Source organism: Eucyclogobius newberryi, unplaced genomic scaffold, assembly GCF_026437365.1.
Source record: "Eucyclogobius newberryi isolate DKJ021-1_F unplaced genomic scaffold, fEucNew1.0.hap1 SCAF_13, whole genome shotgun sequence".
NCBI lineage: Eukaryota > Metazoa > Chordata > Actinopteri > Gobiiformes > Gobiidae > Eucyclogobius > Eucyclogobius newberryi.
This window is the reverse complement of record NW_027315757.1, coordinates 16,812,169-16,828,787: the sequence shown is the minus strand read 5'-3', so window position 1 is coordinate 16,828,787 and position 16,619 is coordinate 16,812,169. Positions and strand designations below refer to the sequence as shown.

At 46.5% G+C, this 16,619-nt stretch overlaps 2 protein-coding genes and 1 pseudogene across 2 annotated transcripts in view; 1 reads left to right on the top strand and 2 right to left on the bottom strand.

Moving 5' to 3' along the window:
• LOC140357777 (cadherin-6-like) overlaps positions 1-5,445 on the bottom strand; it is a 33,216-nt pseudogene extending 27,771 nt beyond the window's left edge.
• The window catches only part of ifi35 (interferon-induced protein 35), a 342,343-nt gene that overhangs the window by 165,754 nt on the left and 159,970 nt on the right, over positions 1-16,619 (bottom strand). The gene's annotated exons all lie outside the window — the stretch shown is intronic.
• LOC140357776 (probable ATP-dependent RNA helicase DDX41) lies at positions 12,844-16,619 on the top strand. Its single transcript, XM_072442294.1, is given in 5 exon segments — positions 12,844-12,884; positions 13,451-13,605; positions 14,599-14,805; positions 15,635-16,169; positions 16,171-16,619. Coding segments are annotated over 5 exon segments (1,317 nt in total). The 3' UTR covers positions 16,550-16,619.

Here is a 16,619-nt window from a genome sequence, read left to right as displayed (position 1 = left end):
TCAAAGGCTCTACGGCTGAATAAAACTGAGATTATTCTACAGCGTTTATGCTCCGGAGCTCCAGCGCAGACAGGCGGTGCGTGAGGTTGCATGCCCGGGGTTCAGTCACCTCCACCGGGCTGAACAGCTGTCAGCACCCTGTGCCGCGAGCCGCTCCGTCCGCGCGCGAGTGAGTGACAAACTTCAGATCAACAAAGTGTATACTAAACTGATGTTAATTCTACAGCGTGCGCAGAACAGATAGACTTATATATCCGGAGCTCCAGCACAGACAGCGGTGCGTCAGTCTGCATGCGCCGAGTTTAGCGCACCTCCACCGGGGTGAACAGCCGTCAGCTCCACCGTGCGCTGCTCCACCACGTGAGTGAGTGACAACCGATAGAGCTTCAGATCAACAAAGAATCTACTTTGAGCCTAAATAAAACTGATGTTGATTCTACAGCGTGCGCAGAACAGATAAATCGATAGATCGATAGATCTATAGATCTATATATATATATATATATATATATATATATATATAAAAGTCTATGTCCATTGCGCTCTTATTTCCGAGTTTCTCGGTATCGGATAGAACTTCTCTCTGTTTATTTTCCCGGTTGCTGCATCAACTCCCACATAAACCTTCATCATTGTGATAACAGTAAAGAGTGCGATATCATTAATGAGGTTTTGGGCCTCTTTGAACCGTGTTTCGTCGTAAATCGAAGCAGAAGAATGGGCTTGTATAGGGAGACACGCACTGAGGACGGCCAACATGGCCAAAACGGCGTGAGGGGAGTGTGGGGGGAGTGTGGGGGGCGGTCGTGTGACGTCACGTGAATGATCTCTATAGAAGAAAATGAAAATGACGAGTATTACTGTGCATGACCTTTTGAGTGTAAAATGTGTTATGTTCACACCAATATGAAGGACATGTTGAAAACTGAAAAGAGTGATGTGTTCGGAAATGAGAAAGTGGGCTAATGCTTTGATAAACAGGAGGGAAATAAAATGTAAATATATGATTATATTGGTATGTTAAATGTTACCTGCATCATTAGCCTAAGTGGAGAAACGGCGTGTATTTTTATGGCATGTGTGGAAGTGTTGTAAAAAGAGGAGGGGTGTGAGGAATGGTTACCCCCATATTGTCCCCGGGGACGAGAATAGGTAAACATTCCCCAAGTTCTTATCTCTAAAGAAAATACCAAAGACAGTTGTAAAAATAAAATGCTTGATGTTGAGTTGACCAATGAGAAAAGTGACCTGCCTATCATGTGTGAAATGTGAAATAAAAAACTCGTGAAATTGGGAAGTCATAAGGGTGCTTACCTTTCTCTTCCTTTCTGTTTTGTTTTATATTCTAAGTTGAATTACGTTCTCTGACTGTTAAGGAATAGCATTGATTTATGTGTAATTTCTTGACACCCACCACGTCCCATGACCTGTCCCACATTTGTAACTATTTGAGGTGGTCCTGGTCCAGTACTGGACCATCCAAAACTATGTAGTTCTGCTGTGATCAGGCTAACACAAGACTTACTTGAGCAGTTCAGAACGAGGATTATTGGTGTTTTGAGCTGATTACTTAAATATATATATATATATATATATATATATTATATTTAGTATTTAATTCTAATGTGTCTTTGTGGATCTTGAAAAGTGTTATGTATCATTATTATGAGTGGAACATTCTCGTACCGATCTGGGCCCACTCCGGCACGCTGCCCGTGTACACCTCTTTGCTGAAAGTTGGCTCGTTGTCGTTGATGTCGATTAGTTGATCTTAACCTCGATCTCCGGTCTCAGCCTGACGCCCGAGGTCTTATCGACTACGTTGACCTGGAGGACGTAGATGGACTTCTGTTCTCGGTCCAGGCGGCGCGTCACGTAGAGCTTTGCATTGTTCTCGTCCAGGGTAAAGCTGGTGCCCGCTCCCTCTCCAGACAGAACGTTCTTCACTGTACTGTCCTCTGGGTCCAGGTCCCACTGCAGCTGTGGACAAACAACAAAAGCATTATAGTGAGCAGACATACAGCTGTACGTGGTGGAAGAAGTACTCAGTTTAGTTACTTAAATCAAAGTACAGACACAGGAACCGTCTCAAGTAAAAGTATCACTTCAGAGAAAGTATTGAAGTACAAAATAATACAAAATGTGTAGCAACGTTCCCAAAATAAACAGGGCTTATAATATAATTAGTGGTCATTTGTTTGTGGATGAGTTTTAAGGTTAAGGTACGCTTATTGTCCCCGTAGAGAAATGTGTCTCTGCGTTTGACCCGTCCTTCAGTGTCGCTGGAGCATCTCCTCAGGAGCATTATATACAGCACTCCTGTGGTCAAACTACAAAAGAGCAAGTGGAAACTCACGGGCATTTAATGACTTCTTAAAGACTTTATTGAAAAGGCTGTGATGGTAAAGTTTGTGTCTAAGAGGATCAAGACTTTTCAGGCAAATTGGGACAGTTTGAAGTAGCGTTTGAAGTAGAGTTTGAAGTAGAGTTTGAAGTAGTTTGCAGTACAGTTTGCAGTACAGTTTGAAGTAGTTTGAAGTAGTTTGAAGTAGAGTTTGAAGTAGAGTTTGAAGTAGAGTTTGAAGTACATTTTGAAGAACAGTTTGAAGTACATTTTGAAGTACAGTTTGCAGTACAGTTTGAAGTACAGTTTGAAGTACAGTTTGAAGTAAAGTTTGAAGTAAAGTTTGAAGTAGTTTGCAGTACAGTTTGAAGTATAGTTTGCAGTACAGTTTGAAGTAGTTTAAAGTACAGTTTGAAGTAGTTTGCAGTACAGTTTGAAGTATAGTTTGCAGTACAGTTTGAAGTACAGTTTGCAGTACAGTTTGCAGTACAGTTTGCAGTACAGTTTTGAAGTACAGTTTGAAGTACAGTTTGAAGTACAGTTTGCAGTACAGTTTGCAGTAGTTTGAAGTACAGTTTGAAGTACAGTTTGCAGTACAGTTTGAAGTACAGTTTGAAGTATAGTTTGAAGTACAGTTTGAAGTACAGTTTGAAGTATAGTTTGAAGTACAGTTTGAAGTACAATTTGCAGTACAGTTTGAAGTAGTTTGAAGTACAGTTTGAAGTACAATTTGCAGTACAGTTTGAAGTAGTTTGAAGTACAGTTTGAAGTACAGTTTGCAGTACAGTTTGAAGTACAGTTTGAAGTACAGTTTGCAGTACAGTTTGAAGTACAGTTTGAAGTACAGTTTGAAGTACAGTTTGAAGTACAGTTTGAAGTACAGTTTGCAGTATAGTTTGAAGTACAGTTTGAAGTACAGTTTGAAGTATAGTTTGAAGTATAGTTTGAAGTACAGTTTGCAGTATAGTTTGAAGTACAGTTTGAAGTATAGTTTGAAGTATAGTTTGAAGTACAGTTTGAAGTACAGTTTGAAGTACAGTTTGAAGTACAGTTTGAAGTACAGGTTCATCTGTCGACTCAGTGACTGTGAATATATTATTATCATGAGCCGTATGAGTTTCTTGACCATTCAGACTCTTCCCTAAAATGACCTGCACATGTGCATGAATAAAGTCTGACTCACAGTAAACATGTATCAACACTAGACTGTGTACAACTTTGGCCCTTTTCCTTCAAGTCAAAGTAAAACTTGTTTTGCTCGAGCACAAATAAACTGTAACTTACTTTGGGTCAAAATTAAAGTTTTATTCCTCATGAAGCAGGAAGTGGATCGCGGATACAAGCAAATGAGTTTGCATTAAAAGTCTCCATTAATAAACATAAACAAAGATTTATTACATCTTAACCATAAATAAAGAGTTATTATATCTGAATAAACTATGAACAAAGACTTGGTACACCTTAATTAACCATAATAAAGCATGAACAAAGATTTTAATCCCAATGAACAAAAGTCTATTTTTAAAAGAATGATCCGGGTTGTGCAACATCTTCATTAATGAATCCTCTTTGATAAAACATGGACAAAGACTTACGTCAGTCACATAATTAAGGGGTTACACTCAGGAATCATTAATTAGGTATTTTGTTAATTATTTGTTGAAACTTAATTAATTAATTAAGTTGTTATAATAAACAACAAAACTAAAGAAAAATGGTTTGATTATTCAACCAAAACAGGAAATACACATGACAACAAACAGCTCAAATCCACACGCACACGTCCTATAAATATGGGAGTTTACAGATGACGGAGCCAGACGAGCTGTTTCCTCGGCGCTCGTGTAGCGCTCACACACAAACCTGAGCCATGAGCAGCAGCGGGGAGTTACCCCTGACAACCGCTCGCTCACACGGGTCGGGGGAGATGTTAGCTACACATTCTGAACTCTTTTGGAAACATATCAAATTTGGATTTTCCAGTAATAATTTGATTTGCAGAAATAAATGTGTAAATAAGTCAAATGCGAGCCTCTGCTTGTATAAACCTCAGAACCTGAACACCAGAGAAGGCTGACCAGACACTTAGTGATATATTATATAACTTATACATTATTTAGTCTTCCAAGTTATTCATCAGATCGATTTTCCTTTGAACAGACGTGTGCGGTGTTACTGTGACATGTTTCAGACGCTTCCGCTTGACTCAGAAGGTCACGTGATGTTACAGTGTCGTGAATTGTCTGCTTGATTTACAGTGTGGCCGCTCTTATTATGCATTTAACGCGCAGTGTGCAGGGCATCGAGTGCTCCGAGGGGCACCAGTCTGAGCAGCCTGAGCAGCCTGAGCAGCAGCTGCAGCAGCAGCAGCCTGAGCAGCAGCCTGAGCAGCAGCAGCAGCCTGAGCAGCAGCAGCAGCAGCCTGAGCAGCAGCAGCAGCCTGAGCAGCAGCAGCAGCAGCAGCAGCCTGAGCAGCAGCAGCAGCAGCAGCAGCAGCTCAATCACTGATCATCACCTAAAGGACCCTTTAGCACGTTGAGAGGACAATTAAGACAACTTATTTTTGTTAATTATTATTTCATCTTCTTCTTTCAACCTCTGTCATTTTTATAGATCAGCGCCTATTTTAGATCTAAGAAGATTATTACACAAAACAATAACTCCAGACGGGACGAGTCCCTAGTGTAAGCTAAGAACGTCATCTGTTGGAGGAAAAGAACTGCTGCGTGCCTTGGATAACCAGATTCCTCTCATCCTCAAGTGAATATGCTATAGCTTGTTGATTTGACCTGAAGGAAACTGTCTGTGTTCAAACTTGCTGATTTAATTACTTGATGAATAAAACCACACAAAATAACTCTTTCCTGAATTTTATGAAATAGTAGAAGGTCAAATGAACCGGTACTCGCTGTTCCCTAGAATGTGTGAAAATGTGTAAAACAGCCGGCAAGTCACGTTACCATGACATCACGTATTATATATGTATATATGTTCATAAAACATACAAATAATTATACTTTTATTACAAATGTGGACCTTACCTCTTGGATGTACTGGGGGAAGGGGCCGGTGGACTCCTCGTTCAGACTTACAGGAAGCATTTTCAAACTATCTGCCAGTCCTCTCCTGACCCTCCAAGGCCCCGCCCCCTTTGCTCCTGACCTGGCTTCTTCTCTTCCTGACTCCGCCCTCATCTGCTCCATCCCATCCAAAGACTGTGCACCAGAACAAAACCCTCCTGTCCTCGCCCAGTCTCGTAGACGCACGGCTACCAAGCAGCGGCATCAGTGGACATATTAAAGCCTATAGAATGAAGCCTAAAGAATAAAGCTGTATGGTGGAAGCACCGAACGTCAAAGAAGGAGAGGAAGATGAAGAAGAGTCTCCCTGGAATAAAGCCGGTCGGTCTCTGAAACAACAACAACTATTCTAGTCACAAAGACATATCATGACCTCATGGGCTTTGTAACACCAAAGCAATGGAAGGAGTACTTTTACGGACTACGACAGAGTCTGAGGACTACGACAAAGTCTGAGGAATAAAGTCTGGCGGTAATGCAACACTTGGATGCCAACCGCCATAAAACAACAACAACAACAACAACAACAAAACCATAGTCCAGCAGCCCCCAAAAGAAGAGCAGGGAGAAAAGTCCTCATGTTGTCCATAGACCAGTGCAGGTTCCACCAGGACGAAGCGGCTCTACCGTCCCAGCAACGTCACTCCAGACCGGAGCACGGGTCTACTGACCACAGTCCTCTGGAGTCCTCTACTGACCACAGTCCTCTGGAATCAGAGAAACAGAATAGAGGTAGATACCAAGAGGGTAAGTTTCTGTTGAAACAAACAACTCTTTCCTCTTCAGGAAGGCTCCTCCCAATGGGCTGGACTTACCACAGAATAGTATAAATATCGGAGTTTGCGACCTAAATTCTTTTATTGACAATGACTCTTGGATGAGAGTCGAAACGTCTATTTTTTCTAACTGAGTCCAGATGACTACAACTGAAGCTTTTTCTACTTTGGCTTTGTTGTATTATTTGCTGTCACAAAATGACGTTTAGAAATGTCGATGTTTGTCTGTCTGTGAGACGTGTTACATGACCTACTTTATTCTTTAGACTTTATTCCTTAGACTTCAGACTTTATTCCAGCAGTGTTTTATGGAGGTTGATAATATTTTGTTGTTCTTCGTGGCAGTTTGGTGCCTTGTTGTTGTTGTTGTTGTTGTTGTTGTTGTTGTTGTTGTTGTTGTTTTATGGCGGTTGGCATCCGAGTGTTGCATTACCGCCAGACTTTATTCCTCAGACGTTTCGTAGTCCTCAGACTCTGTCGTAGTCCGTAAAAGTACTCCTTCCATCGCTTTGGCGTTACAAAGCCCATGAGGTCATGATGTGTTTTTGTGACTAGAATAGTTGTTGTGTCAGAGACCAACCGGCTTTATTCCAGGGAGACTCTTCTTCACCTTCCTCGCCCTCTTTGACGTTCGGTGCTTTGGAAGTACAAAGCCCATGAGATCATGGGACATCTTTGTTGTTTTACAAAGCCCATGAGGTCATGGGACGTCTTTGTCGTTTTATCCTTTAGAAGTCCTTCTTCCATCACTTTGGCGTTTCTAGGCCCATGAAGTCCAAGCGCGTTAGAACATCCTCTTGCTCCTCATCCTCGGCTCAGTCTCCAACACCCCCCACCTCTATAAACGTTTACCCAGCCCTGTGCTACATAAGTAAGCAACCACAGCCTGACACAAACCCTGTGACTGGATCGCCAGAACGTTCCGCAGATTGAACTCCCGCCCATTATTCCGAAACCACAAGGCCAACCCGGCCCTTTCCCTATCATAAGCCTCACAGCAAATCAGCACATGCTCGACAGTCTCTGGCACCCGACAGTGACCACACAGACCGGTCGGATGTTTGCCTATCCTACTCAGTGACCAATTGAGTCCAGTATGGCCAATCCTCATGCGGGCGAAGGCCCTTTCCTCCCACGCGTTCCTGCCCATAGACCCGCAAGGACCCACACTACCCTGTATGTGATAGAGATGCCGTCCAGTAACACAGTGGCTCCAAAATTCCTGCCAAAGGCCGACCACATGACTCTTGATAACAGGCTTGATTTCAGATTTGCTTAACTCAACCGCCACATCAATTGATGGCCGCCGAAGGGAACGTTTAGCCAGTGCATCAGCCATTTCGTTACCATCCACCCCCACATGCGCAGGGACCCAAATGAAGGAAACCCTCACATCCTTCCTGGACAGGGAGAGCATCAGACAGAAGATGCCATTCAACACATCCTGTCTGCAATCCGATTTCCCAGATTTAATGCTTTGCAATGCAGAAAGGCTGTCAGAGGCCACCACAATGCCGCAACACTGCAAAGCAGATTCCGCCCATTCCAACGCCAACCGTATCGCTATAAGTTCCGACGTGAAAACAGAAAGGCGATCTGTCAACCTCTTCTTGACCGCTAGCCCCAGGTCAGGCACAAAATAAGCGGCGCCAGTACGCCCACTCTCAGGATCCCTAGACCCGTCGGTATAAATAAACACATCACCTGAGTGCTTATCGATGAGCGCTTGAACGGCAAACTGCGGTGCCCTCCCAGCGACTCCTCTAAGCTTGCCATGCAAGCTAACATCAACAGGAGCCGGGACAAACTTCCACGGAGCTATAGCAGACAAAGCCACCGACGGGCTCACACGCAGATCACCAACCCCCGCAAGCCGCGCCTTCGCATTTCCTACCTGGCTGAAAATCATACCGCCAGCCTCACTCTGTCCCCCATCAACCCTGAGAAAGTCCCTCACCGGGTGAGAGCTCGTATGACCTTGCACATTCACCCAGTAAGCCAACAGAAGTTCTAGCCTCCGGAGCCGTAACGGCAATTCCCCCAACTCAACCTGCAGCGCCGAGACAGGGGAGGTCCTAAAAGCCCTACAGCAGATGCGCAAGGCCTGGGCTTGCTCCACATCAAGCTTCTTTAAGTTAGTCTCAGCCGCAGACATGTAGGCTATACAGCCATAATCAATAGCCGCCCTCATGACGGCCCGATAAATACCCAGGAGCGACCTTCTGCTGGCCCCCCAGTCCTGGCCGGATAGACAACGAAGCAAGTTATTCACCCTTTTGCATTTACCACTGACCTCATCAATGTGCCGACGCCAACTAAGCCTCTCGTCAAAGGTGACCCCCAAGAACCTCACCTCCCTGACCTGTTCGAGCACCTGCCCATGCAGTCGAAGGGAGACGTCCCTATGTCCATTGAAGAAACAGATCACTTGAGACTTCCGTACGGACAGTTTAAACCCCCACTTCAGGGTCCACTGCTCCACCTGCTGTATTGCCCTTTGCAGTTTCGCCTCGTAAAACCGGAGATTCCTCCCTCTCACCCATAGAGCGCCATCGTCCGCATAAAGGCTCCTCCCAACAGACCCATCCACGTCGTCAAAGATGTCCTTAATCATAACATTGAACAAGATAGGGCTACACACACTCCCCTGCGGGATCCCATTCTCCACCCCATAGACCCCAGAGTAAGCAGCGCCCACTCTGGTTTGGATACGCCGGCCAGACAGAAAGCTCCGGACCCAGTTAAACAGTTTACCCTTCACACCACACTTCCGCAGCTTAATGAGGAGCCCATCCTTCCAAACCATATCGTACGCCTTCTCCACATCAAAGAGCACCGCAATAACCTTTTCTTTCTGAGCCCTGGCCAGCTGGATATCAGATTCCAAACACAACACGGAATCCATGGTGTTCCTGCCCCTACGGAAACCACTCTGGTGCGCGGGAAGCAAACCCTGACTCTCCAAGAAGTAATCCAACCGCTCGGTAACCATGCGCTCCATCGTTTTCCCGAGCTGCGACGTCAAGGCAATCGGCCTATAACTTGAAGGGTCAGACGCTGGCCTACCCGGCTTCAGAACCGGCACCACCGTAGACTGTTTCCACGCAGATGGAACACAACCTGAATCCCAAACACGGTTGAAAAGACCCAGGACTAGCCCAAGCGTGTCATCAGTCAAATGAGAGAGCATGTCATAGCACACCTCATCTTTACCCGGGGCTGTCTGTTTCGCCTTAGAAAGTGCTCTCCTTAGCTCAAACAAACTAAACGGAAGGTCAAGGTCATCTTGAGTCGAAGGCTGGTGCCCAATCAGCTCAGAATTCTGGGCCAAAGTACTCTCCCTGTAGTGCCTTTCCGCAGGTGAGAGATTGTCAGAGCTGTGCACCGACACAAAGGTGCTGGCCAACAGTTCAGCTTTGTCAACGTCGCTGACTGCTTCAACACCATTCAGCATTAGGACCGGGGTCCCATGACGGCGCTCAACCCCATGCATCCGCTTAATCATCCCCCAAACATCCCCGAGACGCGTTTCTCTCCCAATTTCGGAACAATACCGCCTCCAATAGGCACTCTTGGCCGTTCTCACAGTTTTCCGCACAACAGCGCGGGCCCTCTTGTAGTCAATGAGGGCACCCTCAGTGTGGGCAACCCTTAGCCGGCGAAACGCCGCATTTCTCGCCCTAACAGCATGACCACATGCTTCAGTCCACCACGGCACCCGCTTCCTATGTCCACTACCACCACTCTTAGGAATCGTGCCTACCGCTGACTGCGTGATGAGCGAGACAATTGCACTATTGAGATCATCCACCTGAGTCAATCCTCCTTCCTGCAGAACCCTAGAACCATCATCAGCTTTCCTCAGGAAAGCCCCCCAGTTCGCCCTTGCCAACTGCCACCTCTGGATCCTCGTCCCCCTGACCACACAGCTCCCAAAGCCAATCACGGTGCGGACTAGATAGTGATCGCTACCAAAAGAAAGATTACCAAGAACCTCCCAACTACAAACACCAGCTAACTCCTTGGACACAAGTGTAAGATCTATTGCACTTTCCGCACCGGTCCCCATATCATAGCGGGTCCCACCCCCATCATTCAGACAAACCAACTCCCTTTGATTGATAAAACCCTCTACCACCTGCCCATACCTATCGGTACCACTACCGCCCCACAAAGCGCTATGCGCATTAAAATCCCCACACCACACGGCCTTTCCCCGAACATCCTTACCGATACTATGTAAGGACTCTAGCGTTAACTCACCACACGGATTATAAAGGTTAACCACAGTAACAGCTTCACCACCCAGCCAGACCCTCACCGCCAGGGCCTCCGGCGCTTTACTCACACTGACAACAACGTAATTTAGGTCATCTCGGACAAACACAGCCACACCTCCGCCTCTACCCTGCTCCCTATCATTCCTAACACACACATACCCTTGTATCCCAAAACCCCACCTAGGTCGTAACCAAGTCTCCTGCACGCACATAACGTGAGGCTTGTTCAACAAGGTAGAGACAAAATGCTTAAATTCCTGGCCATTAGCACGAAGACTACGCGCATTCCATTGCAAGACAACCACCGCCATTATGAGCCCCCGGAACCTGACGGCGCATCGGGAGCCCCCCCACTCCCACTGCCAGAATGGGGCAGGGCGCCCTCCCGCAGCGCATCCTCTATCTCCGTCCACTCGGGGCCCCCAGCTCCAAAGTACTTCCCTGCAGCCTTAGCGATGATCTTAGTCTTTTCGGATCTCTTCTTGGTTTGCCCAGTACAGTTAATCACTTCCACTATAAAGAGGAAGAAATCTTTCCTCTTCACAACCAGTACATCCTCCGCACCCACAGGGCCTCTGCCCGTGGAAGCCACACTCACGGGCATCCCAGTGGGGACCTCCCCCTGGCTGCGGGCAACGCTGCCCCCTCCCCTGTCGCCTAGGACACCAGCAGCACTGGCAGCCCCCACTGCATCCACCGTCACCTGACTACCAGACACCTTCTTGACCGCATCCGCGTAGGATATGCCTTGAGAGGCTCTAACTTTTTGCACCTCCGCAGCCCTCTTGCTGAACACGCATCCCCCGTAGGCAGAGCTATGCTCTCCCCCACAGTTACAGCACTTGAGTTTTGCTCCGTCGTCACACTTCCCATACTCGTGTTCTCCTGCACATTTACCACACTTCTGCTTCCCTCTACAGACCGCTGCAATATGCCCAAAGCGCTGGCACTTGAAGCAACGCAGGGGCGGCAGAACATATGGGCGTACGCCATAGCGCATGTACCCAACGCACACCACACGAGGCAGGATCCCACCTTCAAATCTAATCATTATCGACAGGCTGTCACACCTTACCCCATCCCGGGTCATCTTCAACCGCCTAGCATCCACCACCTTAGCTCCAGTCAAATTCTCCTTTATGTCATCCACAGATGTCGTCGTAGGGACGCCTACTATAACTCCCCTGACCGTGCCTCTTACAGCATCAGACACAAGAATGTCCTTCCCACCCAGACACTTAGCTTCAATCGCCTTCCTTTGCTGAGCCACGTCCTTGCACACAACCAGCAGCGAGCCATCCCTAAGGACACTCGCATGCTTGACCACTCCCACAGCTACAGTCAGGCTCCTTGTCAACGCCATCGTATCCCACCCCTTAAAGGACGCATTATCCTGCGCGAGCTTTATGAACACCTTACACTCTGAACTCACATCCCCGACATCTGCAACCCCCCCGCCCTGCTCCTCACTGAGAGAGCCCTCCATAGACGAGCAAGAAGACGCCCTACGCTGCACAGGATCAGTGGCTCCAGGGGAGTCCTCCCCGCTGTTCATATCGTCACCGACCAGGTCACGCTTCCTCTTCTTCTTCCCCGTCATACGGACCGAGGCGTTCCTCTATGTTGCCGTAATATCCAAACTGTTGTCGTTGTAGTTTTTTATGGCAGTTGGCATCCAAGTGCACGAGGTATTGTTCGTTGTTGTGTTGTTGTTGTTGTTGTTGTTGTTGTTGTTGTTGTTGTTGTTTTATGGCGGTCGTTTATGGCGTTCGTTGTTGTTGTTGTTGTTGTTGTTGTTGTTTTATGGCGGTTGGCATCCAAGTGTTGCATTACCGCCAGACTTTATTCCTCAGACTTTGTCGTAGTCCTCAGACTTTGTTGTTGTTGTTGTTGTTGTTGTTTTATGGCGGTTGGCATCCAAATGTTGCATTACCGCCAGACTTTATTCCTCGTGCAACAGGTTCAATTATCCGTTGTGTTTTGCTTGATGACATCATCAAAGAGTGACTGTAATAAAACGGTCACTATTAGTTACCATAGCAATCACAATTAGTTACCATAGCAATCACTATTAGTTACCATAGCGATCACTATTAGTTACCATAGACACTCTCTCGAAGAAGAGGGGGATGAAGTCTAAAGAATAAAGTCTGGGGTGATGTAACATTTGGATACCAGCAGCCATAAAACACCAAAGAAGAAGAAGAAGAAGACACAGTCGATGGTGTTTTATGGCTGGTTTGGACTTCATTGTACCAATTGAGTCCAGTATGGCCCATCCTCATGTGAGCAAAGGCACTTTCCTCCTCCCCATTCCTGCCCATGGATCTGCAAGGACCAGCACTACTTTGTATTTGATAGAGATGCCGTCCAGTATCACAACGACTCCAAAATCCCAGCCAAAGTTTATACACATGACTCTTAATAATAGGTTTGATTTCAGATTTGCTTAACTCAACCGTCGCATCAATTGATGGGGAGCTTTTAGCCAGAGAATCAGCCACTTTGTTACCATCCATCACCATGTGTGCAGGAACCCAAATGAAGGAAACCCTCACATCCTTCCTGGACAGAGTATAAGACAGAAGATGCTATATAAAACATCTTGTCTTCAATCAAACTTCCCAGATTTAATGCTTTGCAATGCAGAAAGGCTGTCAGAGGCCCCCTGCTCGGATCCCAAGATGAGATAATGATGGAATAAATTGTGATTAAAGCATAGGTTTTTATCATCTGTAACAATATATAACCATGAAAGTATAACCACATATAGGTGTTTTTGTATTAGTCATTGCAGTAAAAGATTGTTAGAACGGATCCTTCTTTTTAGACAATTAATAAAGTTTGGACAGGAGATAATGATGTAATGTCTAGACAAGGACTTGTAATAACTAACATTGTGTGTGTTTATCTTGGGACCATTGACCACATGTGGAGCGTCTTGTGAACTTTTGACCCTGGACTGAGGAGAGATGCAGAGAGCATTATCCATCCAACACCCATCCAAATCCAAGGAATTCCTACAGTTCTTTCTGGTCGTGACATGATTGGCATTGCTTTTACTGGTTCTGGAAAGACTTTGGTCTTCACTCTGCCGATTATCATGTTTTCCCTGGAGCAGGAGAAACGACTGTGCGATATTATGTGCGTCCGGTATGCACTGATTATTGATAAATCTTCAGCTGAGTCTTCCTCGGTCAGAAGGAACAGACAACTCCAGTTCACACTTTGAACATTTATTGAGGGGATCAAACATTGGGAGGAGGAGGTCTATATACAGATGGGTTGAGAGGAAAGGTGCGCGGGTGTGTGGGCGTGTGTGTGTGTGTGTGGTTATCTGAAAAGAAAAACAATAAAAACTGTGTCAGGAACAGTCACAAACAGGTTGCATTGAATATGGATAAAGGCATGTAGTTACACTCGGCAACCACCAGAGAGAGCCCTGATGCAGTTACACCCGGCGACCACCAGAGGGAGCCCTGATGCAGTTACACCCGGCGACCACCAGAGGAAGCCCTGATGCAGTTACACTTGGCGACCACCAGAGGGAGTCATAGTGTAATTGCATTAAATGACCACCAGAGGGAGCCATAGTGTAGTTACATTAAATGACCACCAGAGGGAGCCATAGCTTTTAAGTGGTTACAGGTGAAGCTTAACTTTATACAAAGTAAACTGCACAAATATACATAAGGGACTATTTACCAGGAAACATACAGGACAGAGGATTGGGTTATGGACATGCATGTGTAGAATTGAAGAACTATTTGTAGATAGTAACAGGTGGAGCAGAGCCGCGCGCTATCACTTTGACAGGCACGCAAACAAGCATCTGCGCTCTAACTTATAGAACTTTAATATGCATGCATGGTTACAAACAATACTCAGATCATATGGACGCACACGGTACCTATACACACAGGATAAGGTTGGATAAAAGGGCAAGATAAAAAGGTAGGAAAAAGGGCAGAATAAAAGACAGCGAACCTGGGCTTTGCTCCTCACACAGTGATGGCAAAAACAGTAATGGAAAAACACACGGCATACGGGCCTTAAGGAACTACAATGAACCCTGTTTCATTGTGGGATGTGTAGTACTTTCCCGGGGGACTTTTAACAACGACTACCTTTCTTTAAGCGTGAAGGACCTTATGGCCTCATCATCTGTCCATCAAGAGAGTTGGCTAGACAAACACATGGCATCATTGAATATTACTGCAAGCTGTTGGAAGAGGAAGGAGCTTCTCCGATGCGCACTGCCCTCTGCATTGGTGGGATGTTTGTAAAGGAACAGATGGAAGTAATAAAACAAGGTGTCCATATGATGGTGTGGACGGTCCCTCATCTGCCTGAGGAGTGGGTCCAGCTCGCCTCCGACGGTCCCTCATCTGCCTGAAGAGTGGGTCCAGTTCGCCTCAGTCGGTCCCTCATCTGCCTGAAGAGTGGGTCCAGTTCGCCTCAGTCGGTCCCTCATCTGCCTGAAGAGTGGGTCCAGCTCGACTCAGACGGTCCCTCATCTGCCTGAAGAGTGGGTCCAGTTCGCCTCAGTCGGTCCCTCATCTGCCTGAAGAGTGGGTCCAGTTCGCCTCAGTCGGTCCCTCATCTGCCTGAAGAGTGGGTCCAGTTCGCCTCAGTCGGTCCCTCATCTGCCTGAAGGGTGGGTCCAGTTCGCCTCAGTCGGTCCCTCATCTGCCTGAAGAGTGGGTCCAGTTCGCCTCAGTCGGTCCCTCATCTGCCTGAAGAGTGGGTCCAGTTCGCCTCAGTCGGTCCCTCATCTGCCTGAAGGGTGGGTCCAGTTCGCCTCAGTCGGTCCCTCATCTGCATGAAGAGTGGGTCCAGCTCCAGTCTCCCTCGTGTCCGTCTGTCCGTCTGTGAGAGTCAGATCTCTCCTTCACTGGAACTCCTCCAGGTTTCTACGCTTTTTTCCCAAAGAGTTTTTTTTGTAGTTTTTCCTGGCCGAGAAGGAGAGTCTAAGGACAGAGGACCCTGGGACATCGTCCCTCGCCACCACAGACATTGTCTGACTCCCTCGCCACCACAGACATTGTCTGACTTCATCGCCACCACAGACATTGTTGATTCATTTCTCCCTGTGGCCCTCAGAGGCAACTGTTGTTGTGATTTTGGGCCTTACAAAAATAAATTGATTTGATTTGGTGGCAACTCCTGGCAGACTCATGGACTTACTGCAGAAGAAGATGGTCAGTCTGGATATATGTCGCTATCTGGCTTTGGATGAGGCTGATCGAATGATTGACATGGGCTTCGAGAAGGACATTCGCACAATTTTCTCCTATTTCAAGGGACAAAGACAAACTCTCCTATTTAGTGCTACTATGCCAAAGAAGATCCAAAACTTTGCCAAGAGTGCACTTGTCAAGCCAATAACCATTAATGTGGGCCGGGCAGGTGCCGCCAGTTTAGACGTCATTCAGGAAGTGGAATATGTCAAAGAGGAGGCTAAAATTGTGTACTTACTGGAGTGTCTACAGAAAACCCCACCACCTGCTCTGATATTTGCAGAGAAGAAGGCTGATGTTGATGCCATCCATGAGTATCTTTTGCTGAAAGGTGTTGAAGCTGTGGCCATTCATGGAGACAAAGACCAGGAGGAAAGAACTAAAGCCGTAGAAGGATTTAAAGAAGGGAAAAAAGACGTGTTGGTAGCTACAGACGTTGCCTCAAAGGGTTTTCCCTGCTATACAACATGTAGTAAACTATGACATGCCTGAGGAAATTGAAAACTATGTCCACAGAATTGGAAGAACGGGTCGAACAGGGCAAACTGGTGTCGCAACAACGTTTATCAATAAAGGCTGTGAGGAGTCGGTGCTGATGGACCTGAAAGCGCTGCTGGTTGAAGCCAAACAGAAGGTTAATCCGGTCCTCCAGGTGCTGCAGATGGGTGACGAAACTATGCTGGACATTGGAGGCGAAAGGGGCTGTACATTCTGTGGCGGTTTGGGCCATCGCATCACAGACTGTCCCAAACTGGAGGCTATGCAGACAGAGCGGGTCACCAACATCGGCCGCAAGGATTACTTGGCTCACAGCTCAATGGACTTTTAGAGAACTTTTAAAAGCGTTCTCTCATAAAAGGAACAGAAAATGAAAATGCTTCTAAAAATGATGTAAAAGT